At 36.8% G+C, this 24,749-nt stretch overlaps 1 protein-coding gene across 1 annotated transcript in view; it reads right to left on the bottom strand.

Annotated features, from left to right (window-relative positions):
- The window catches only part of csmd3b (CUB and Sushi multiple domains 3b), a 332,481-nt gene that overhangs the window by 219,997 nt on the left and 87,735 nt on the right, over positions 1–24,749 (bottom strand). The window contains 1 exon segment of the mRNA XM_043218230.1: positions 5,523–5,717. Coding sequence (XP_043074165.1) covers positions 5,523–5,717 — 195 coding nt within the window.

Genomic DNA, 24,749 nt, shown 5'->3' on the forward strand with positions numbered 1-24,749 from the left:
AGAGACAGTCAGGATATATATCAGGTCTATCTATCTATCTATCGATCTATCTATCTATCTATGATGACCATTGTATAAATGTATTATGGAGCTCAGTATCTTCTTGTAAAAAGAACACATGTTCACAACAAACACATGTTCCATATTTGCACAGCCTCAATGTTGTAAAAAAAGTTTTGTTTTGTCTTTGGTCATGTCTTATTTTGCCTAGGGCACGAAGTGAGCCAGGACAGCCACCCTCACAAAAACAGGTGAATGACGCCGCTGGCAAATAGTAAGCCAAGTTATCGTAGACTGGCTCCCCTGAAGAACGTAAACACTGTGCCTTGGTAAAACTTTCATAACTTTGCTTGTCAGCAGCATGTCAGCTTATAGCTCAAATAATGGTTTGAAATTGGTGGCAGGACTATACCTATTTGACCAAACAAATAGCAGACAGTAGGCGGAGCAGAATTCTTGTGTATAAGTAAAGGGATTCTCCCAAAGTTGACTGTTTCAAATCAGTGGAGCAATTTAATTGCCAATTTCCAAATATTTTTCACAGAAACGCTTGTGCTCTTCCAATACACGGCCAATTGCAGCTTTGTTTGGTGCTGCTACTGGAGCAGAAATGACGCACTCCAAAAATACGTGTTGCTGAGCTGTCTCATAAACGAAAGTAACATTTCTCTTTGTTTCTTTCTAAAAGGGATGCTGAGAAACCTGAAAAAGTTGGTATCAACTTCTGGGCAATGGCTGATTCTGCACTAGAGTTCAACTTCAAACCATGGAAGTTCAAATTCTCTGGGTATCAGCTGTACTTTTGAACCCTGAGTGAGCTCACTGCTGCAGTCTCCTCTGGTGCAGGTATTCACCTCCTCTTCTGGCAAGGATCCCATCTCAGATCATCCAATACGGTCATCGCTGCACTCCATTGCTGTACTCATGTAATAAATGGCGTTCGTCCATCACTTAAATGACAGTTGCACATAGGAATTGAATTCAAGGGAATTACATACTGTCCTACAGGCTGTGGCAAGATCTTTCAAACCACAGCATAAATCAGCGTCATTATGGCTGCATGATTTAAACTAATGGAATACAGATAGGCTAGCATCTGCAGTGGGGTATATGAATTAGAAAATTTGTCTTTATATGAAAAAGCGGTTCTCAAACTTTTCAATCTTCATTAAAATGAAAATGCATCTATAAATCAATGTATTAATTAGCTTGAAAAAATCTAAAAAATATGTTATATGATGCAGCACTGTTGCGATATCGGAAAAAATAGATTGTGTTTGTGTTTTTTTTTTTTTCTAAATATCCAATCATTTAACACAATGTTCTGGAGGAACCCTTAAGTTGCTACAAGAGGAGAATTTTCTGAAAGTGGAAATGGGTAGTTATGTGACTAGTATTTCATTTCAAAAGTCTGTGACACACACATTTGCGTCAGAGAAAACTCTTAGGCTGATAATCTGTAGGTGAAATAGACAATAATCAGTGTAATCATCAAACTGCATTTGTGCTGCTTATTCACTAAGACGAAACACAAAGACTTGAGAGAGAAAGAGATTGCTAAAGGAGCACTACTTCTATAATACCCTGCCTCACAATGTGGGACCTGTTGAAAACAGGAAATGTTACTATTCTGGACTCTTATTTCTATTATCACAGCACAGAAGCATATAACAATTCGTCAAACTTGTTATTTTGTACGTAGGATAACAAATTCAATTTCTGAAATCGCAATAACTGATTTTTCACGCTCAAAATCTCAGTTCTAAGACAAGAATTACACTAAATGTACTAAAAATAAAATCAAAATAAATATATTCATGTAATATGTACATTCAACACAATTATTAATGAAAGTAAATTATATACACAGTTAAAGTTGGGGGCAGTAAATGGCTTTCTTTTTAGTTATTTTTCGATTCTCTTTTAGAAAATACTGTAAAAATAGTCATATTGTGAAATCATTTGTTTTATTAAAAAACACAAAACTTTCATTACAACAGCAGTAATGTATTTGCAATCTTTAGATTTACGAATGAGAAAACATTACTACATTACACTGCACTGATCAGATCATTTGCTGTTGCCTTAATTAAAGACAACAATGGCAGCACATAAAGGAAATACGCTGAAATAGCATTAGCATATGAAAGTGTCAAAGGCTAGAAAATATGGCAACAGCAGCACCCACTCTGCAAAAAACTGCAACAGATTAAATAGACTTCCACCGCCCCATGAGTCCAGGAGCCAAATCCCTTTTACCCAGCAACAGCTTTTGATTATCTGTCAAGAAAACTTGAGAATGCTCCATAATCGTGCATCACAGACTCTCATAATGTTCTCCAAAGAAGTGTTGTTCACATTTGCTAAAACTGCTATGCTATTCAAAAAAAATTTGTCAATTAAAATAAAGAAATGTGTCCTTTGCAAGCTGAAGTACTAAAAATTGATTAAAAAAAAATCAAAAGCATATAAAATTACTAAAATATAAACAAAATAATAACCCATAAAAAATATATATATTTGTTGACTTTTTGTTTTTGGTCAGACCCCTTCATGGGTTTAAATTGTGCACTTAGAGACAGACTCTCTAAACCAATCAAGTCAGTGCATAAGCAATCCCTGGCAAGAGCATTGCATTTAAGAAGGGTGTGGGTGTCAGCTCCAATTTCGGCAGGGCCGCTCAAAGTGGTGTGGGATTGATCAGGGATTTACGTCGTTAAGCAGGTGGTCCCCATGGTTGTCAAAGCCAGACAGGAAGGGGAAAGGAGAGGCACGATTGCTGCAGCCCACAGCGAGTTTGAACTCCTTTAATAAAAAAAGACCCTGTCAAAATTAAAGTCTAGCACATCAAAAGCCAGTCATTAAGGCTCATAGCCTCAGTGTCGAATTATCAGCGTTTTAATGCTCCTTGAGGAATTCCATCCGACAAAGGATAATTTTAGCTATTCCACACTTGGCCTCGCTAAGTAGGATTGGTTTAGGAGCATAAGCACCAGCGGAGAACGGTAAAAATCATTGGAAGCCATAAATACTTACACGCAATGATCGATTTGGTTAATTAAGTGATTGGCATTACAGAGTGACGTTATTTGTTTGTCTGTTTTTTATCTCGCTACATGCTTGACCTTTAAAGGCACCGGTTTCCAGCCAAGGTTTTGGGACTTGTTTATAGTGAAGGCATGCGATGATAAGAGGTAACTTTTTTCGACTTATTCAAAGCTTGAAGCGAATCTGAAACTCTGGCCTAAATGATGCTATTTTATAGCTGTCTGATTAACAGAGCTACATTCCCTCAGCCGTGAGAAGATGGCCCATTTCACTTGGGTTTACCAGTTTGTTATCCTTGACCTCTGCAGAGGACTGAGCCCGTCCACAAACATTTATTAGCAGCCAAAATTTACTGGACCAAATTAGCCCACTCAATATGTTAATAAAACATGCCGAGAGCTCGTCTGGACGATTTCCAGATACGAAATGGTTTGCTTCTCAGTCTGAAAAAACAGCATTGATTTTGCTGACTGCGTTAAGGGCTTTGTTTTCATTGAGGCAGCTGCTCAGTTAAAAAAAAAATGCTCAGGAAAATGTAAAAAAAAGAAAGAAAAGGGTCTCACACTGTCTAATGAGATTATTTTTACGATAAACAGTTTCCATGGCATGGGATTGGGTGTTGACCATATTGTTTGGTAATGTCAGGGCCTTTCACTCTAGCTAAATAAAAATCTCAGTGACAGTCGTTTCAGCTCGACTACCTGTGCAGCAGTGCTGTCATATTTCACACCTTGGTACTACAGACTGACCGACTGTGCCAAAGACATCCAAGAATGGACATATGCACAACCAAGCAATTTTGAAAAAAAAAGAATTGAGACTGACGTTAGAAACCGCTGACAGAAACGAAAAGACTCTCTATTTGTTTCAGTCAATTCCAAAATACCAAAAATGCTGAAAATGCAGTATGAATTATAGCTTTCCACATACTGTATATATATATTATATAATATATGTATATATATATATATATATATATATATATATATATATATATATATATATATATATATATATATATTCGATAAAATATAATGAAGACATTAAAATAATTCATTATTATTATGTTAACAAAAAGTAAATAAATGAAATATTAAAAATAAATAAATAACCCAGAGTATCCATAATGCAATTAGAAGTAAAATGAAAAGTGCAAGTGGTCCACAAATATTCTTGAGAGCTTTTTATATCTCCACTTCTGCATTCAGAGATGCATATATTACAGAATTTTAGCATAACATTGACATTTGCAGAAGCAGTATTTCTAAAGGTCCTCTGACTTAAGATTTAAAACGGACCCCCGCCAATCTAAAATTAATGGTAACTGTAAATTGCTGGGGGAAAATAATTTCCGAGCTGCTTTTATGCAAAAATCTCCCATTTACTTTGCTCATAAAAGGGGAAAAGGGCAGATACCATCTAACACAAAGATTCGCTGTTTGTCAAGGTAACTTATGAGTAGAAAATTAAGAATGTTCTGTGATGTTTTTATGAATATTCAACGACTAAATGCACTAATAGAGACATAAAACCCAACATGTATTATAAAACGTACTCAGTGTAAAAGGAAAACCACATCTATGTGACAGTACTGTATGCAATTCCATAGTTATTGAACTAAATATTCAATAATCAAAACACATACAGTATAAGACATAAAAGTTGTCCCTTCAAGAAAGTGTGACAAGACAAGTGCAGCGAACACAGTGGTCTGCTCCTCCATATCCCACTGCATTCTGGGCCAGGTTGAAGCTCCACATTTTAGTACCTCAGGCTATTTTCTATTCAAGCACAGTTGGCTTTGCAATTTGTGTCCAACCAAAGCAAGCATGATCCAGACGCTGTCATTTCCCTCTTTCTATTAAACACGCTGGAGCAGAAACCGGCGCAGGCTGTCTATGGAGAGATTCTTATTTGAGAATGGTCATGGCTAATGCACATTATAATTGGTCTGAACATAGGACGATAAATCTTGATACCTTCGCAACAAACACACAAGGTCCTGACTCATCTTTCCAGGGGAAAAACAACAGTGTGGGCAAGTAAAGTGAGCTGAATTATGAAGGGGGGGGGGGATCGAAAACTGATTGAAATAGTCAAACGAATGCAAAAGGACCCTTATGGTGCTTTAAATGAAAGAATGGAAGATTGAAATAGTAGGACAGAAAATAAACATGGAAATGTAAGAGCTGACAAGAGCAGAGGTATGATGTGGTTCTAACGTTCAAGGGGCCTCAAAATGAAAGGCTTGATCCGTTGCTTCATTTCTAATCAAAATAGACTAGTACTTATTCTATTGGCTATATACACTAGCTGATATATTCACCCATACATGCACGCAAATACGCTCAAGCAAGGACAAAAGAACACAGAAAAACATCAAAGACTCATGCAGGGAAAGGCACAAACACACACGCGCTTGCAGTGTATCGGTCATGCACGTCTCATGTAGAGATATTTGGCAGCTTGCTTACCTCTGCAGATGGGCACTGGGAAGTCCCATACGGCAGCATTGCCTGCATTGGTCACACAGGTGAGCTGAGGATGGCCGTCCAGCACATAGCCGGTTACACAGCTGTAGCGGATCTTGTCGCCAACATTAAAGCGCGTCCCGTACAAGATGCCTTTAGGCGGGACGCCAGGGTTCCCACAAGAACTGCTCTGCAATTCTAAAAAGACAAATATCACTTTTAGCATATTATTTATTTACTATTATCCAAGCATTTTAAGGGCCTATTCTATACACAAAAAAAAAAAAGAAATAAAAATAAAATATATATATATATATATATATATATATATATATATATATATATATATATATATATATATATATATATATGTGTGTTTGTGTGTGTTTTTTTGTATTATTTAATATATTATTATTAAACATTAAATTAAATTAAATTAAATTACATTTTATTATCATAGATGTATTTTGCAATCCAAATTTTGTGTTAAATGTAAACAAGTTTTTCCTCGTAACTCATAGTAAACAAAATGATTCTTGGCACTATTGCCATGCCACACTGACAAGCCAAGGGCTACCGGAGGCAAAAGCGCACCGTTTTATCTGAATTATTTGTTGTTTAATCGCCAATTCATGCTTTATGTTCTGGTTGGATCCAAACCAAGGGCAGAGCGGTAGCGCTCAGAAATTAATGCAGCCCAGGGACTAGTTTGGGAAATAAAGAGAGAGGTACATTGATTGCACTGTTACACACGGCTTGGTGTCAGACATCTTGCTAGTGGGGGACCATGAATTCACTGCTGACTTTTAGAAGGTTTAGACAGACAACTCTAACAATAGAGGCCAATTTAAGTTTTCATGCTGTTATTTATAGATCTGAAACCAGACTTCTTATTGTGTCTTTATTTCTGAAGACCCAACAAACATAGCAAAAGAAAACCAGGGTGTACAGACCACAGCGTAAAATATATAATGGCATTTTTTCCTGCTGATTTTATGAATTACTATTGATTAGGCCAAGAAAAGCAACAAACATAGGATCTATTGAGCAAGATTAATTACTTCATTACGTCAAACAATACAGAAAGAACATTAACCACACAAAGGAAATGACTTACGAAAAATGCTCTGACGCAAATACCACATAAAAATACGAAGGCATAAAGAAACATTTGCCCAAGTACTATGTTAAGATGGCATCCTTTAGTCACGACAACCACTTTCTAATCCTGTTTACTTGAACAAATACTCATAATAATCTTTTACAAAAGACTGTTCAATTTTACAATATGTTACGCCATAATATGCCACTTAGCTGTTTTCCCAGAGGCTTCGGTTTTGTTTAGTACTTTTGTAATTATTTATTAAGTAATCAAAAATGCTCAGCAAATTATGGATTTCTAGCTAAAAGTCATGCTGGTAATGATCTCTGGAGTTTCGAACATGTAAAATATAATCCATAGTGTGGCTAGGGTTTCTTAATAGCCAACATAAATAACATAAAACGCCAATACATATTTAAATGAACACATTAGACCTCTAGTTTTCTCTAATAATGAGCAACATGGACTCCTGGGAAAAGACATGCAGCAGAACAAAGTCATATCCATGTCCTTACTTATTCACTTGGCAACTCCCCTTATTTAATATCCGTAATTACCTCTATCTCAGAGCGAGTGAAACGGGTTGAATTAAATGACGGACATCAACCAAACACCCCTCTCCCTTGTCAAAACAGTGGCCCCTGATCTTAATATGTCATGGCTGGATAATTTAAAGATCTTAAGGGTGATTTCTGGAGTCTAAATCGCAGAAGAAAAAGCAAAAAAATATGAGAACATCTCTCTGCATGGTAATTATGTTGATCATAACCTGCTGATGCTCGATTTGGATTTTGGAAGTAAAAAGTGTCGGGAACAAGCATCCAAACGCCAACACCATGTTGGATGTGAAAAAGCGTCACATTGGGAGGATTAAATAAAAAAGGATAAATGTGATAATCTTGTGTCAGCAGAACAGGCATTCAAAGCCCTTGAGGGCTGTCAATTTTGCCATTTAAAGTGGTGATGGATCACTCGCGTTTGTCATTGAGGCCGACGGGAATATCAATGAAACGAAAATGAGAGATCCAGTACATCAGCGCAAAAGACAACAAAAACCAGCCAACTGTCCATGCCACGCTTTGTCATTTTAAGTCTCTGTACTGGTCGTCAGGCATGAGAAGTCTGGACGGAATATGTTTAAAAAGCTTTCCAGTGCATCCTCATTTCTTAACATATTGGTTTCATGTGATCAGTCTTGCAATTCGAGAAAAAAAAAAAAAAAAAAGTTCACACAGTCTTACAAGGCAAGAATATCTAATACCTCACAAATCATAAACTTAGAATGAAAACATTTTTAAAGCATTTATTCATCTTGATTAATGTTAATTTCAACATATACAGTTGAAAGAAACAAATGTACTATTTCTAAACAAACTAATACATTAAATGTAAATTGTATAACATAAAATGCTATTTTTGTACCACTACTTCTATAAATAATAATTCCACACAAACTGAATAATAACCATATATTGTTCTTAACACACAATAATGATTTTATTAACTATTTTATTTTCAATATTATTCATTAAAATAACAATATAGTATTTATAGAATTTAGTGACTGGGCTTTACAAAACATGCCACTAATACACTAATATCTAAAAAAACATATATAAATTGCACAAAATATCTACATAAATACAACATAAGAATGAAGGAGCCAGAGTCCAGAGTAATAGTATGGATCAGCGATTCACCCAACCAGACAGAATGAGGTCCAAACAAGTAATGCCTGCTGGAGCAATGAAACAGCCATGACAGTGAAAAATGGCATGAATGCACGATGGCCACAGCCTCCACACAACGAAATACCTCCGTCCAGGACACAACCGCACAGCCCCAAGGGGCATCACAGTTACCACTTCTTTTGTTCATAATCACATTTTGAAAATCGCTTCATTACAACAGTAGCGCAAACTGTTTCCCCTGCTTCCTATTTGCATAAAGACTAAGCCATCTGACTGAATTCCAGTATGATTTAGCAAAGGTTACAAATCTTCCAGTAATCTCACTGATAAGTCAGTGTGACACAGACACGCCCCGGGGAGAGTCTGGCCTTCTCCAGGGGTCTGAGATCTCCTCTCAGGAGCAGTGTGAGCTACAGAGTGACAGGGGGATAACATCTAAGCTTGTTAATGCCCTTCACTGGCCCATCACGATCCTCTCTTCAGCCCTCTTAAAGAGTTTCTGTAAAAGATCGCCACTGCCCTTCAAACCGCAGCCGTCACCATTGGATTCAGTGTCAGGTTCACTTGGAAATCGCCTCTAAGGAAGCAGCACAAAGCCGCCTGGTTTTCCCATGGACCAATTCGGATACAACCAGGTCACATATTCAAATGAATGTATCATTCAAGCAATCTGTACAAATCCATATTCATAGAAAGAACAGCAAGTTCTCCCGTTCTGAATGGTTAAGAAGTATATATGAGCTATAATGAGAAAGTGCCAGGAACAGTATTCTTTCATCTTTACTAGTGATTTCACAAATACACCACAGAGACGGTATTCGTTCCTTCTCTTCTGTTTTATTAAGAAGCTTCCAGCATATGCAAAACATAGAACATTTTTAGATATGACATATTTTGGGGCGTCTCTAACAGCAAGTGTGTGGTCGTGTAAAATTAAACATGGCTTGCATGTTTTCGAGAAATGCCGCCAAAGCTATACATTGCAAGGATTTATTATTTGTGGTGGCAGTCCGTCTGGCATTTATTTTTTCTTTGCAAGTTAGCTTGAAGTGCTTAAACGCTTTGAGGATCCAACACAGAAAATCTTAGCCACTTTGAAAATAGAAGTTCTTTAGAGAACAGATTTTAATAAATTTGTCATTAACAGTAAGGGGGGGGAGGAGGGGGAAACAATTCACAGAATTAAAACCCTGAAATGTAAAAGACGGTGAATCACACACTTGGCTTGAAAACGTTCCTAGGTTTTACAACAAATTGAGGCTATGCCAGTATCATCTGGTTTGAAGATTCACTTCACTACACATATCTAAGCTTTGAGACTTAACTTTAGTTTGGGGAATGGGTTTTAAACTGTAGAACTGGCTGGCTTTCTTATCAGCAGACCTCCGTTTGGGCTGGCCATTCATCACCATCCCACTGCTTTAGACATGTAGTGCTGGGGCTGGACCTTGCAGCTTGGACTCTCGGGTGACAGGGCATTTCCTGCCCTCAATGTTCCATCTTTTGTACCAGCTAATATGTGGTCTATCGATTGCATTTGTAAAAAAGCAGGATGTACTTTCAGATGTTTTTTTTTTTTTTTGAGTCACAAAGGGAAAGCAAAAATCTCCAGTATCTAAGTGGGTGGACAGCAAAGCAGGAAGTGGCTAATTCTCTTTCAGCACAATGTTTCTAAATAAACTGGCCATAAGCTAGTGGATATAAAGCAGTATTGTCATTTTAAGATGATTAAACATAGGCCACAACTACTAGTTTACTTTCTTTTTTGTTTTTTGTTCTTGTTCTAGTTTAGTAAAAGGGCAAGTGTCATTTTCAATAGCGTCACTAAAAGGAACTGCAAAATAGTAATAGTAATAGTTTGAAATTGCTTTCTTGAACGCACCCTTTTGCACTGATATTGGTCAGAAATACCGATGCCCCGCCCTCAAGATATTTCATTGGTTAAACTTTCGTTGCTATGTTGGGATGCTCAAAACAGAACAATGTTTTGTTAGTGCCAGAGTGCTTGACGTTTTTGGGCTGTCTCTGCATATTAAGCAAAGTTAGTGGCTACCACTTACCGACAAAAGTAAAAGGTGATGTTCCATAAATGTTAAAATACTTTCACTAGTGCTTTCAACAAGCCATTTTTGGCTTACAGTGACAACTCATCTAAAAATGATTTCAGTTTACTCACTCTGAAACATTTAAGACCTTCTGTCTTCTGTGGAACAAGATAAAAAGATATTTTGAAGAATGCAGGGGTCCAAATAACACCATAGACTTACACTGGGTGGACAAAATAACAATAAGACATTTTGCGGTATCTTTCCACAAAACTAAATTTTATGAGGTTACAAAAATTATGACCATTTTCATTTTACTTTTCAACATTATTTTTAATATGGCACTGTCTGTGTGAAATTAAATCTATTACTTTTAGAGCTTCATTGGCATGACAAAGTAAAGCCTTAAACATCCATAGAAAAGATGAAACATTTGTACAACTAACACAAACTTTACACAATACAACCTTCAAATTTTCAGCTTGTTAAAACATTTTGCAATCACTCCTATTCTAAGTGCCTCACTAGAGCCTACACTTTTTTTCAAATAAAAAATAACAAATTTGCACAAATATACATGATAACAAGACAAGATAACTGTTCTTAGAGATCTTTAGAGATTTTTATCTAAATCATATTTTTTATAAAAAAAGAAGCTGATTTCACAGATTTTATATCATTTTTTTTATAATTACCCAAGTGTCCTCTAAAGAACTACTCATGCATGCTAAAATTGAGACGGCAATTTTCACAAACAGCTGTCTTCTCCCATCAGCACATGGAGGTTCAGTAGCGAGCCTGACGATATCCCCCAGCCCTTTGTGCGACAAGGTCCAAGAAGACTCAACTTCAACATGACGACGCCATGTGAGAAAAACAAACATCTCATCCCTCCGGAGGAAGAGTCTGTCATTCGGCAGTTTAAGACGAGCAGAAAACAACTTGAAATTTTCCAAAGGCATATGACCTAGGAGGCCCTGCCGCTGCCCAACGCATTAGCATCCCAATTTGGTTTCAATACAGCCCAAGACTGGTGCCGAAGGGGCGACTTTATTACAATGTGTTGCGACCTCGCCTCAACGCTCTCTTGCTTATAAATTATTCTCCTTTCAGGGCAGAGAAGCAAGGCGCCGATCCACTTACAATCCCTCAGGAATAATAAGATCCTTAAACCCATTTCCATCTGCCAGCAAGCAGCAATGAGTGTGTTGGCCTCGCCGTTCAATTCTGGAAGAGGTATAATGGAGATATTCTCTTTTCATTATCACAATTATGACTGCATGGCTAGAAGGCATTGATTTCTTTGTCTCCAGCTGGACGAGGACTTTCAGTCCTGCATGGCGTTCACACAGCTGCTTGGGTGAGATGTGCTGCACTTCCTTTTGACACTATATTATCCATATTTGTTCCAAGATAAAATATTACAGCCATAGCTCTATACTAAGCAAACAAAGGTGGGAGAGAAAACCAAATGTGAAAAAAGGTCTATGGAGCCTATTTTCAATTACCCTTTATTACTGAGATGGATGATACAGCAAACTTGGGAAAAAAATAAACGGAGGGGGTCACCTAAATCTAGACTAAAACCATCAAGGCCTTAATGAAGTATCTGTACTTTGGACGAAGATGGTTCATTTCACCACCTACATCCTTATGTTTTGAAAAAAGCCTAATTCCCATATACGCTCAGATGCTCAGCCTGACAATTGATCATCTCTGTGGTCTTTGGGGGTCATAACGCTTTCAAAATGACCTCATTTAGAGCAAATGTACCTCTCTGAATGATCTAACATCAATGTTGCTGGAAGCCATAGACAAAGCGTCATGTCAAAGGTTACGAATGGGAGGGCATAATGGATAGAAATGAAAGCCCACTGCGGTTGACTGTTGGTGTATGTCAAAACACATTTGTGTCTACACAAGACCTTGGTTGGATTATATAGAACATGCGTCATACAGTACACCACTCTCATCTCTCATTTCAATCCACATGGCTAAACCAAAGCTTTACACGCTTTGATCATCTGCCTTGTGAGATCACAGAAACCAAAGGTAAGATTGCTCTTGTAAATGAATCCGAACAAAAGATGAAAGGGTGGACTGTAGACTATGAATATGTTCATTATTCGTCCCGAACCCCACCTCCCTTCCCTGCAATCCGCCGTCAGTTGTATAGCAAAAAGCCCAGCGCCTGCTTTCATAAACTTTGATGGAAATCTGACCTTGCAGCTTTAATGTCATCAGAGGAACCTAAAGATCAGCCGCGGCTCGATTGTGTATTGATCGTGGGCCTGCTCTGGTATGGAAGGGCTGTGCTCGCAGGTGCGGGCTAAAGGAGACAGACTGCAAACTAATGGGTCCCACCATCAGTGGCCCATCTTCAGCACAGTGCCATTTCCTTTGATTCTCATCAAAAAGGACTCCAGCTGCCTTTTGATCAGCCCTCGGCAAAGATGCCCTTGCTTACCTCCTCTTACTAATTGAGGGATGCTTTTTGTGCTCTGTGTAGGTGTAATTAATTAACTCGGGTTATTAATTATTGTTGCTGGTCTGAGAGCGCCGGAACAGCAAACATTTTTCTATTTCCTAATTATGAGGATGGAGTATCATTTATGATTAAATGAAATCATCATCCACAGACTGCATTTGACCCATGCTAAAATGGAAATTGATATGCTGTTCATCTTAACGCCATAAATGCTAATCTAGATTCACTGTTTGCATTGTGAAAACGTGGTCTTTTGGTCTTTATTAGCTCTGAGCAAATGTGGGTTGATCTGACCACGATTTATCAAATTACCACAACCTTTTAAATGTGAAAGCAATAGCTAATGGCGGTTTCAAATATGAAAATGACCATAATTCAACATTAGCATCCCAAAAGAGCCAAAAAGACAGCTAGCATGCCGAGGTGGGCGAAAACAGAGACAGCGGTTCTCTGAAATGCAAAAATAGGAGTTGTATATAAAATTGCTTAAAAGCTTGATGCTGTTTTCTTTTAGACAGACTGACAAAAATTCTGTGTATACAGAACAGACCATATTAGACCATTTCAGATTTCATCTCATGTATCTACGTCAGGCCCTATTTGACCTCATCAGATTAGGAAATCACAGAAACCACAAACGGAAATCTGTTGGTCGGTCAGTGTTGCTAGTATGTTGCAAGGTGGTGGCATGAACATATCAGTAAAAAATGGTTCATGGAAATTTCTTCATTAGTAAAAGTAGGTTCTTGCTGTGAAGGTCTGGGAATGCAGAGAGGAATCCAGTCCAGGTAGGTTAATATTATTTTATAGGCAAGTACAAAGATTCATAATACATTCCAAAAGCACTGTTCATGATGTTCTGTGCATTTTATGAAATATTCAGTGCCTATCCCACATCCCAGCACTGAGGTAATGTCATGAGGCATAGGCTAAGGAGAAGAAGAATATCAAGTCAGATCATGTACCCCATGGATGACATTTTTCATTGCAGTGTACGATCCCTGTAAAAAGACCTTGAGTGTTAATGATGTACAACTGCGTTTAAAGGCTCTCGCAAGTAAATTTTTCAGTAGCTTTGAAAGAATCTAGACTATAGGTAAGAAGAACTAATTTAGCAAGATAATGAGTGAAGCTCGTTTGACAATTAAAGACTGCTGACTAGCCTAGACATAAACAGCTTTAGTGAAAAAAAAAAAAAAAAAAAAAAAAAAAGATTTAGGATCTAAAAACAAGAAGTCCAAAGGACAAATCTGTTTGACAAATCCAGAGGAGATTGTTAAATCTCAAAAAGAACCAAGAACGATATCGGCCGAAGCAATTCAACAAAAATAATGTTATGCAGTGCACATGCTGAAAGGTATTTGAGTAATCAGAATTTGAATACTAACAGATAGTATAAAATAAAATATAAAAAGTATTCAATGTAACTACGGCATTAGTAAACATTAGTACACTTTTTTTATATTTGCAACTAATAGAGATAGATCGAAAAACAGATAGATCACAGAAAAATACCCTTAACTAATGCAAGTTGTCATCATTTTGTGAAATAATACTTCATGACTTAAATTGTACACATTAGTTTCTTCAGCAAGGCTTAGGTTAGAATTCTTATAATTTAACATGAATCCTGCTTTATTTACAGAATATAGCACTCACATTTGTTGCTTGTTAAGTTTTAAAATGAATTAGCAGGTAAATCACATGATACCTCAAAACTCTTCTCGCCCTGTATAATTTTTTTTCACGTGTTTCTGTTTAGCCTTCCCAAATGTAGCTAGTTGTCAGAGAAACATCAGCACCTTGCTAGCCCTCTTACATTTTTCATTCCTCAGTATCTTCCCAGCTATCACTGTCTACTACTTCCTTTCACTATCTCCTGTGTATTACAACGCCAACCTCTGCTTGTTTCTTTGTTGTTTCCTGTTTGAATTCTTAGCCATTCTCAGGAGGTTTTCTCTCCTTTCACTGACGCTCTCCACAGCTGTGCTCGATTCTCCTGCTTCCTCTCCTTCTAATGTCATTTCGAGCCTCCAATGCAGGCGAACCGTCTCAATTATCCTCTGTCTGCCTCTCCTGGCATGCTTGAGTTGAGTCCATCTTACAGCACTCAGAAGGTTCATGCCAAATTGGAAATCTCTGTATGCAATTAGGTTGGCCACTAAAGCATTCCTTAAATCTCCATGTCAAATAAATTTGACATGAATTTATTCCTAGAAAAGCTTTATGGTAAAGGTATAGATAACAATATGTAAAAAAAAATAATAAAAAATCCCAGTTGGCCAAGCTGAGTGGAAGCTTTTTTCCGTCCTACAAATAGTATTACCTTGCAATTGAAATTAGACTTTAGAAATCAAAAAAGAGAGTCAATTTCTTATACACATAAAGAAAAAATATATAGTATATATGCACAATATTAAGATGATTAGTTAAAGTATTAGTTAAGTCTGAGTTATACTCATTATTTGATGATTAGCAGATTTATATAATAGAGTTTACTTGTAATTTTTTGTAATGTATAAATCGAATCAAGATTATGTTGAGGTCCATAAAACAGCTAGTGGATTTGTAGCAGAATTGTAAAGCTTAAATTAAATTATACAAAAGTTACAGTAAAGGCTTTTGCATTATTGCAAAAGTCTTTTTTAAATAAATGCTGTTAAATGTTCAAAGAATAATAAGAGATGTTTCTTAAGAAATTAGCAACCAGAATATTTTCTAAAGAAGCAAGTGATACGAATACTGAAGTAAACGCTGTAACATTATTTCTGTTTTAATTGTCATTTTAATCACATAAATGTTGCATTGGTTATCATAAGATAAGACATCTTTGAAAAACAAGTGATACAGACCCCAAACTTTTGAACAGTGTACAGAGTATATCACGCTGTACTGTCAAAATATAACTTACAAAACCTAGACTGACACGGCAATAGGACACCCAGTGGAAAATGAGATCAGCACCACGGACAGCGCCCAAACACTCATAGTACAAGAAAGCCCTTGTTTCTTCAGGATGGCAGATCAAATGATTCCCATTCCCAACCCAACAGCTCTGGGGGGTTAAAGGCAAAGGACTGCAGAGATTAATGGCAGTGTCTATAGGAAATAAAATGGGGCCTGGCCAAAAATATATACATTTACAAAGAAAGAGAAAAGGAATAGGAGAAAAGGGCACTTTATCATCGCTTCTTAGCCTGCATCCCAGGTGAAGAAGCGTACTGCTATGTGTCAGAGCCTGAAAGATTGTAATCAAACAATTTCTCCAAAGGAACCCCCTTGAGAAGGTTCAAATACCTATTTATTGCCAGGACCACTGATCCACTTTAATCAGTATAACTGAGAACCCATCAATATCATTTGTTCCTGACATCTTAAGAACCTTTTAAACAGGTTACAGATTCCCTGTGATTATGTCACATGGTCCAGGGACCTATATGATGTCAAAGGGAAATGGTAGCCAGCATGAGACTAGGTACAACAGAACAACATAAGGACAGGCCTTGCTGTGGTGCTCAGATAGCAAGAGAGAATGGAAAGTCTCCCAACAGCCCCTGCCTGAAACACAGAGATAGTACTTGTTCTCCTGAGGAGGACATGGACTAAAAGCATGACTGACTCTCTCATTTTGTTGCATGTATAATACATTCTCCATGTCATAAAACAAGAAGATATATTAAGGAGAAGGCGTGGGGAGGCACAGTCGTAAAAAAGGTTTATGCACTGTGGGAAACTGGGGGAGCAGTTGGAGGAAGTTGGAAGCTGGAACTCAAAGAAACAATGGAGAGTCTGCACATATCTATGAATGTGCATGTATTGATATTTCAGTTTAAGAGGGTGACAACAACAACCTCCGGTGCATCTGCTGTTTATAAAACACTTGTTAAACTTTAACTCGAGGCTTTGGATTATTTAAAATTCCTTTTTTTTCTGCTTGCACTTTATTATTAGTTGTAGTAATAGTATAAATAGTAGTAGTAGTTTTTTACACAGTTTCTACTACTATTAATTTATATATAATTGCATGTGAACATACATCTATGTTTATTACAAATATATAAGTGTAAAAAAAACGAATTTATATATGCAAGACTTCGTTGTATAGAAAACAGAAAACAACAAAAATACATCACTTTAATTTTAATTTTACATACATTTGCTTCCATTTATTATTTATTTTATATTATATATATTATATATATATATATATATATATATATATATATATATATAATAACTATAAGCACTTATAAGCACTCTGTTTCTATTTATACAATTTTTATGCTATTGCGTGTGTACTCTTTGAAATGTTTACTACAAATATTAAAAACATTTTTACAACTTAACATTTTTCCATTTTCACTCTATTCATTTAATATTATTAATTATAATTAATTTTATTTTAGCACAAATTATCATTATATATGCTATATCTTATTCCATGCAATACGTTTTCTGAATAATAACTAACACTAAATATACATAGAACACAGAAAAATAAAATAAAAAAATCTGTGTGTTTCATGGTTTAATGGAAGAATACAGGTTGTGGTACACAGGTTTGCAATGATTTGAAAGCAAGTAAATACAGACCATTTCTAATCGCCTAGTCATACAGATCCTCACAGAAGTCGACCAACCACTGTGTGTGTCACCTGATATTATAAATGATACACACTGATGTGTCCTACATTCGTGTGTATTCAAAACTAACGTGCTACTGAAAAAAAAAATGTAACGCCAGAGGACATAAAAGAGAGAAAGGAGGGATTTTTGCACTTCTTCCGTTCTTTGATCTGGTTCCTGTGCCTCATGCACACGCTGGAGCTGCATGTCAAATCTGGTGGGAAAGCAGGCAGCGTCAGTCAGCGGCCAGTCAGATGGAACCGGAGGAGACGGGTGTAAGCTGTCCCACGAGATACCCGCGCTTTGATAACCCCGCAGGAGCAGCACTGTGTGTGTGTGTGTTGTGAATGTGTCTATTCTCCTGCACCGTGTGTAAGTTAAATGATCCATACAAATGGTGTGATTGTGAACATGTGCTTTTGTGTTAGTCCTTAAGTGCACTAAAAGGATGCTCGGCGTTTGTGTGTGTTTCTAACCTACTTACGGTTTTACAGAGAAACTTGCTGAAAAATAAATAAATAAATGGAAATCCCAAGAGAATCTGTATCTGACTAACCCTCGTTCTGAGGACATACTCAAAATGAAATGCAGTCTTAAGTGTGTAGTTTTTAAACTTTGACGCCAATGATCTCAAAACAAGATGATCACGATACAACATAGGTTTTCCCCAAAATTAAACCACTGGCTTTCATGTTGTTTCAGTACCAATACTCTGAAGTAAAACTATAGTGCAAAATAATACAAAGTAACAATATGTAATAGTTAAAGAAAAATTTGAACAGACAGAAAAAGTAAGTTTTTTCCTCCAAAAGTAAAAAAAAAAATCTATTTTGTAATATATATTGAATGAATATACCTTAGAAATCATTCAGATGCAGATTTGGTGCTAAAGAGTATTATTATTTTTTTTAATTATTATTATTATTACTATTTTCATGCTGCCTTATATTTATGTGGAAACTGTGAACACACGCATTGTTAAAATAAATTGTGTGGGTGTTTTATGATTAACTTCAAAAGTACAAAATACAAAAGTACAAAAAAAAAATTATTAAATTAACCTTTGAATGGTTTTGTTGCTTATTTAAAGTCAATATAAAACACATATACAATACAGAAAAAACGTCTTACAAGGCAGAATAAACAATAATATGGAATTTGGTAAATGGATTTGAATTTAATATTTAATGAATACGTTACTTTAATACTTTAACAGGCCTAAATAAGTCAAGCACCCCCTTGTGGCCCACTGAGGGTCCCGAACCCCAGCTTTAAAATCAGTTTAATAATATTTTAATATTCTAATGCTACATACAGTACAGTAAAGTCATTTCAAATAAATATAAATCATTATATTGCTATATTAATAGTTGATTATTAATGTTAGATTTGAATATTGATCATGACTTATTAAGCAGCATATAACTGAATTCACCCGAAATCCAAATTGACAGCCAGAGCCAGCCAGAGAGCACCTACTATCAAAAGAAATCACGTGGCAGGTCTCGGTGTGGAGTGGTGCTGATGGATGTGCTTTTCATCTACACGTGGACACAAACTCCCACAAATACAACCATATGGGGGAAGTGGCTGGGATCTTCATTACAAAGGCTATGAATGCATCCCTCTACACCTACTCTGCCACTCTCAAGGTCGTTGCCTCAGCTGGGCCATCAATCAAAGCAATGCCTCTGCCACAGCCACTGCAATCCCATTCCTGTGCATGCCCACCTTTAAAGTGGATGCCGGCGAGCCGGGGACATCCGAGCCCGAGTGCTACAACTAGAGATTTAAATTTGAATATATAAGTAAAGTAAACACGCATCGGCCTTGCAGACTCACCTTTTTCAGACCCGGTTGTAGTAAGTGTGCACGGTAGCAGCTTTCTGCATGCTTTAATTAATCCTGTCTGACCCGCATCTGCATGCGATGTCTGCTAAGCATTCCAGCACGCTGTACTGAAAATATCTCCGCTGAAGTCAAGAGCATGAAAAAAGGGGAGCTGCGACCCAAACGTATGGTATATAGAAGCATCGTATCATGATGGAGGTGAGACAGAAGCATGTATTACATGAAGACCCTGTAGAATAACTGTAAAGGCATCAGAACCCAAACAGTAAAAGCTGTCAGAGGAAATAATAGATAAAAAAGAGGGAATGTTCTTATACCAACGTTCTCACCCTTTTTGATTCGAAGACCCCTGTTGTCCAACACAATATTTGAAGCCTCATATCCCCCTACAATATGTTTTTGCTTTTTTCGCTTACGATAAAGCTGCTTATTTTCAAACTTTTTTTTGAATTAATAGAAACTGGGAGTATTGACATTAAATGAAATAATTACACAATTTATTTTGTCATTCCTGATATTTTAAGAAGCGCATGATTTTAAATAAAACATTACTGAGAGATGTTCGTAATGAATCTGCTTTATTAATAATCTGAAAGTGATGTTTTTTTTGTTTTTTTAAATACATGATTAAATAATAATCTTTGTGAAGGTGCTTTAAAAAGCAATTTTGTACTGCAGTCGATTTTTAGCGCTGGTATACCGCAGAGACCTAGTCTGCATGTGCACAAAATCCTTGAATGGATTCTGTGGAGGAACAATAACATGCTGCCACCACAATGGCTGACAAAGCCTCTCTGTGGGTTTAGAAAAACATACGGCATCACACCACACTAATGACAGACAGAGACACACATGCATACACCTACTTACACACACCAACCACATTCAGACTATGACTGAGTGGGATTCGCGTCACATTCTTCCCAAGAGTTAGGACAGATGTTAACCTGACACAGACTCACAACATATGCAGCCCTGTGGCGCAGCTCTGCATGGGGCCTCACAGCACCGCTCTCCCTGTTCTAAACCCAACTAAATAAAGCAAACCTGCGCACACCCTGCTGCTCCGGCAACCACAGTCAGGTGCTCTTCAATTATTAACTGCAAATCGCTGCTATCATGCTTTGATGACATCTTTAGGTAATGCGGATCAGACAGGAAACGTTAATCAGATAACAATCGCATATTATCCAGATTGACCATCGTGGCAAACGGCCAAGTTACCATGACGTGCAAAAAAAGCACATGTTTCGAAAGCACCTTAGGGGTACGCTTCAGAGTCATCTACTCATCCTCATGCCTTTATGAACCAGTATGATGTTCCGTCTTCTGTAGAACATAAAATAATATATTAAACATTGCTTTAAGTCACTGGATCATAAATTATTCCAAACCACTATAACCAGTAAAGAAATTTTTGAGTTGGCATGTTATATTCATTATGGCAGAGGACCTCAGATAACCCCCTGCACTTATATTCTCTCATGATGAAAAAGAAAAAAGGCATCATTGGAGCTCAAGGCATGTCATCTTTTGTGTTATTATATCCTGCAGGAGCCGACAGCCCCTCAGCTTTGTAATTGTTATTGATGGTGTGGCAATGCTACGTTTTGTTTTTTTTTTCCTTTGCAATGTGTTTGCACACCAAGAAGCCTGTCCTCCGCCACGTTCCCCAACAAGGTCATCCCTCCAATCCATTGCATTAACAGCGGGTGCCAAGCGGCCTGCAAATGGAACAGAACTCTTTGAAGTGACTTCCTCAAAGCGACGCCCACATGATCACGTGTCACCTCACACATATTATAAAGCTCTTTTTACCGCCGCCATTTAGCAAAATAGTTCACGCAGAAATGTACATTCTGTCATTATTTACTCACTCGAACTACTTACTCGAACCATGTATGACATCAAAAATGAAATTCTGGAGACTCTGTTTCCCTTCGCTTACAGTGAATGAGGACTGTGACTTTCAAGATTTCAGAAAGGACACAGCAACCATAAAAAATAACATAAAAGCCTGAATCTACGGCCAGTGCTCGAGATTCCAGTCATTTTTGTGTGAAGAACAGACATAAACTGAAGTCGACGTGCAGTGATAATATTCCAATCCAATGAGCAGTTAAGTCACTATGAAATAAAACCAGAGAGGTTTCTGTCCCACCACTGAAATCTGTTCATCTCTTTAACCAACCATGTATCTTTGTAAGAGTTAAGTCACTAGATTCATATACATTCATATATATTTTCCATTGTCTTTTAGTTATTTGGACTAGGAAAGAAACCTCAGGGTTCATTTACTTGCATTTTGAAGATAAATAAGAGTCATTAGGGTTTGGAAAAACATACTGGTGAGTAACTTTAATTGAAATGAAATTTTGTTCATTGATTAATCACCCTCAAATGTGTAAGACCTTCTTTCATCTTCAGAACACAAATGAATATGTTTTCGATGAAATTCGAGAGCTTTCAGACCCTGCATAGACAGCCGGAAGGTAACACACGTCTATGCAAAATATATCAATTGTGTTCCGAAGATGAACAAATGCCTTACGGGGTGAGTAATTAATGATAGAAAAGATAGAAACGAAACCTTTAATATCATATCATATTGCTTTAGAAACCAGGAACACAATAGTACAGGCATCTGTTTTGCATCTTTAAAAGCCTGCTGCTCATAATCCTTCATCACTTTTCCTTTTTCTATAAAATATGAGAGTTATATGGGTTCGCAACAACGTGTTAATAAATAAATAAAAACAGAAATAAAAATCTTTTTGGGTCGAGCTATTCCTTTAAGAGAGCCAAGCCAAATCCAGCACAAGCATACGCACACAGCTCTAACTCCCTCCCAGCGATTAAAATGTCAGAGCAGAGGCAAAGCCAAGCTGCTGCAGGAATATTAAAACTACACTGTCTTCCATTTTTAAGACCTGAGCTAAGGGGATGGAGAGAGTCTATGAACACTTGGTGCAAACTCTTTGATGCATCTGCACTGAAATAATCTCATGCGAATGTGACACATTCATTTTAGAAAACTTCATCCGAGGCCCTGCAGAACTTGCACTCGGGGCTCTCGGAGTATAATCCACAGCTTAGTCTGGAGAGTGTTGCTGAACGCGGGAAGAGCAGCGATGGATGCAAAATGACTCTACATTGAGCACTGCTTCTCTTCCCTGCTGCAGAGAGTAGTCAGGATTCAAGAGGTAAATTGTGTGGGAAGTTATAGTATATCCTGCCAGATCTTGCCAGGATGGTAATGAGATGAGATAAAGTATCAGAAACACTGTATAACTTGTCCAGCTGTCAAGCATTTTCTACAGCACAAATGTAAGCTGACTGGAGCAGAACCAGCTGGCATGCTTACTTAAAATAGTACAAAAATAACATAATAACATAAACATAAAACACAACAACAACAATATGTGTCTTGTACTATACTACAATTTTATATAGACATTATATATATACACACGGAACTGTATATAGTACTATATAATGTTTCATGTTTTAGTAATATACTAGTAATATACCAAATATATTTAATATAATATACAATATAATACAAATAAGATCAACTTTAATCTTTATTTTGAAATTATTTTCAAAATACACAACATTTAGGATTATGTATCTAGGAGGCGGAAATGGTATTCATAACTTGTTTTGTATTGTTTTTATAAAGTTTGCATAATGAATGTATAGTATATAAACTACTGTATAGTAATAAAGTCATAATAAAGTGCATAAATAAATAAATAACCCTTAAGTGTCACGTATTTTTTCGCGAAGATAAGAATTATGTCATCAGTATTATGATGACTATGTCAAAATAAATGACACTTGAGGGTTATTTTTTTATTTATTGGGCAGAAATGGTATTCCATAACTTATCTTATTTTGTTTAATGTTTTGCTCTGGAAGTCATTAATTCGCAATAAAAAATATTGCTAACCGTAATGTGGCTAATTAATTTGATCTCAATTTATTCCCTCTCTCATTCAACCAAAACGACTCTAAGATGAATAGTATCACAATAACCAAGTGACTCAGTCTCCGTCATTACATAATTAAGCTCGGTTAAGAATCTTTTAAAGCCATGCTGTTAATTTGAGTCTAATTAGACTACAAAAGAGGCAACACTAGTGTCCACCAAAGCCTCTGCTGTTCAGCAAGTTTGTTTATTGATGGATTGACCATAGCAACAGCAGGCACAAGACAAGGGGCTGAAAGGCCTGATAAGAGCAGAGCACAGTAGAAAGAGAGCTGAGAAAGCAGAGCACCATGGGAAAGCGCAGCCCTAAAGGGCCGTGACCAGTTGGCACTAATCTTCAATGGGCTCAGCTGCTTTTATCAGCAGGTGCACTCTGAGGTGTTGGCTCTGCCCATTCCAACAGATGGAGAATGATGGATACAACGTGTGAGGAGAAGGGTGACATCCTCCCCTATCCACAAGTCCCAGCGAGGAGGCTCATGCGGAGTTAAGACAGAAGAACAAGCCTGGGTTAGAAGTGGGTCACGGAGGTACTACAAGGCTAGTGAAGAAGTTGTTTTCATGCTAATGAAAGCAGCTGAACTGAGGACAAAAGGAAGGCCAGACAGTCTGTGGAAAAAGCACATCAGTACTTGCTCTCGGGACCTTCGAATGTTTAACAACGCACTGACTATTTTTTGTCTAATTAAAACTCATCAGGTGGGCTGGGAGTTAGAGACTTCCTGGAGACTTCATAAGGAAATGCAGTCTTTTGTTTACTGGTAAAAAAAAAAAAAAAAAAAAAAAGTTATTGTTTTTCCCTCGTCTGCAGCACTGAATGTGTTTCATCTATATATATGAACACAAGTGAAATGAGTATAAATTGAAAGAAATTTGTACATAAAATGTTGTTTTTTGCACATCTTCATTAGTTTGTAATAACACTAAAACGTACATCTAAGTATTGACAGCATCTGAAACATTTTTTCTGAAACATTTTTTCAGATTTGTGAACTATACGGTATGCACTGTATATATGTACACATATTTCATTATAATTAATATTAAAATGAATATAAAACAATAAAATATAATTACAAAACTAAACTAAATGAAATCAAAACAATATATATATTTTTATTTATTTATTTATTTAATTTTTTTTTATAATATTTACATATTACTCATCAGTATGTCAGTATATCTTTTCATTTAATAAAAGATGACACAAAATTGTATAACCCCAGACATTAGGTACATAAAGGTACGCAGCAAATCAAAGTGCAAATTGTAAATGCAGCAGATTTCAACTTCTAAGTGACAGACGTCATTCCCGATATCCCAAGTATATCAGATTGGCTGGCTTCTGTCACGTTTCTTTGCCAGAATCCTTGTCATTTTTGACTAGATCAATTAAGTATCTCGTCACGTAGCGTGTCAGTTTTTTTGGAGGTCAA

The sequence above is a fragment of the Puntigrus tetrazona genome, chromosome 19, assembly GCF_018831695.1.
Source record: "Puntigrus tetrazona isolate hp1 chromosome 19, ASM1883169v1, whole genome shotgun sequence".
Lineage (NCBI taxonomy): Eukaryota > Metazoa > Chordata > Actinopteri > Cypriniformes > Cyprinidae > Puntigrus > Puntigrus tetrazona.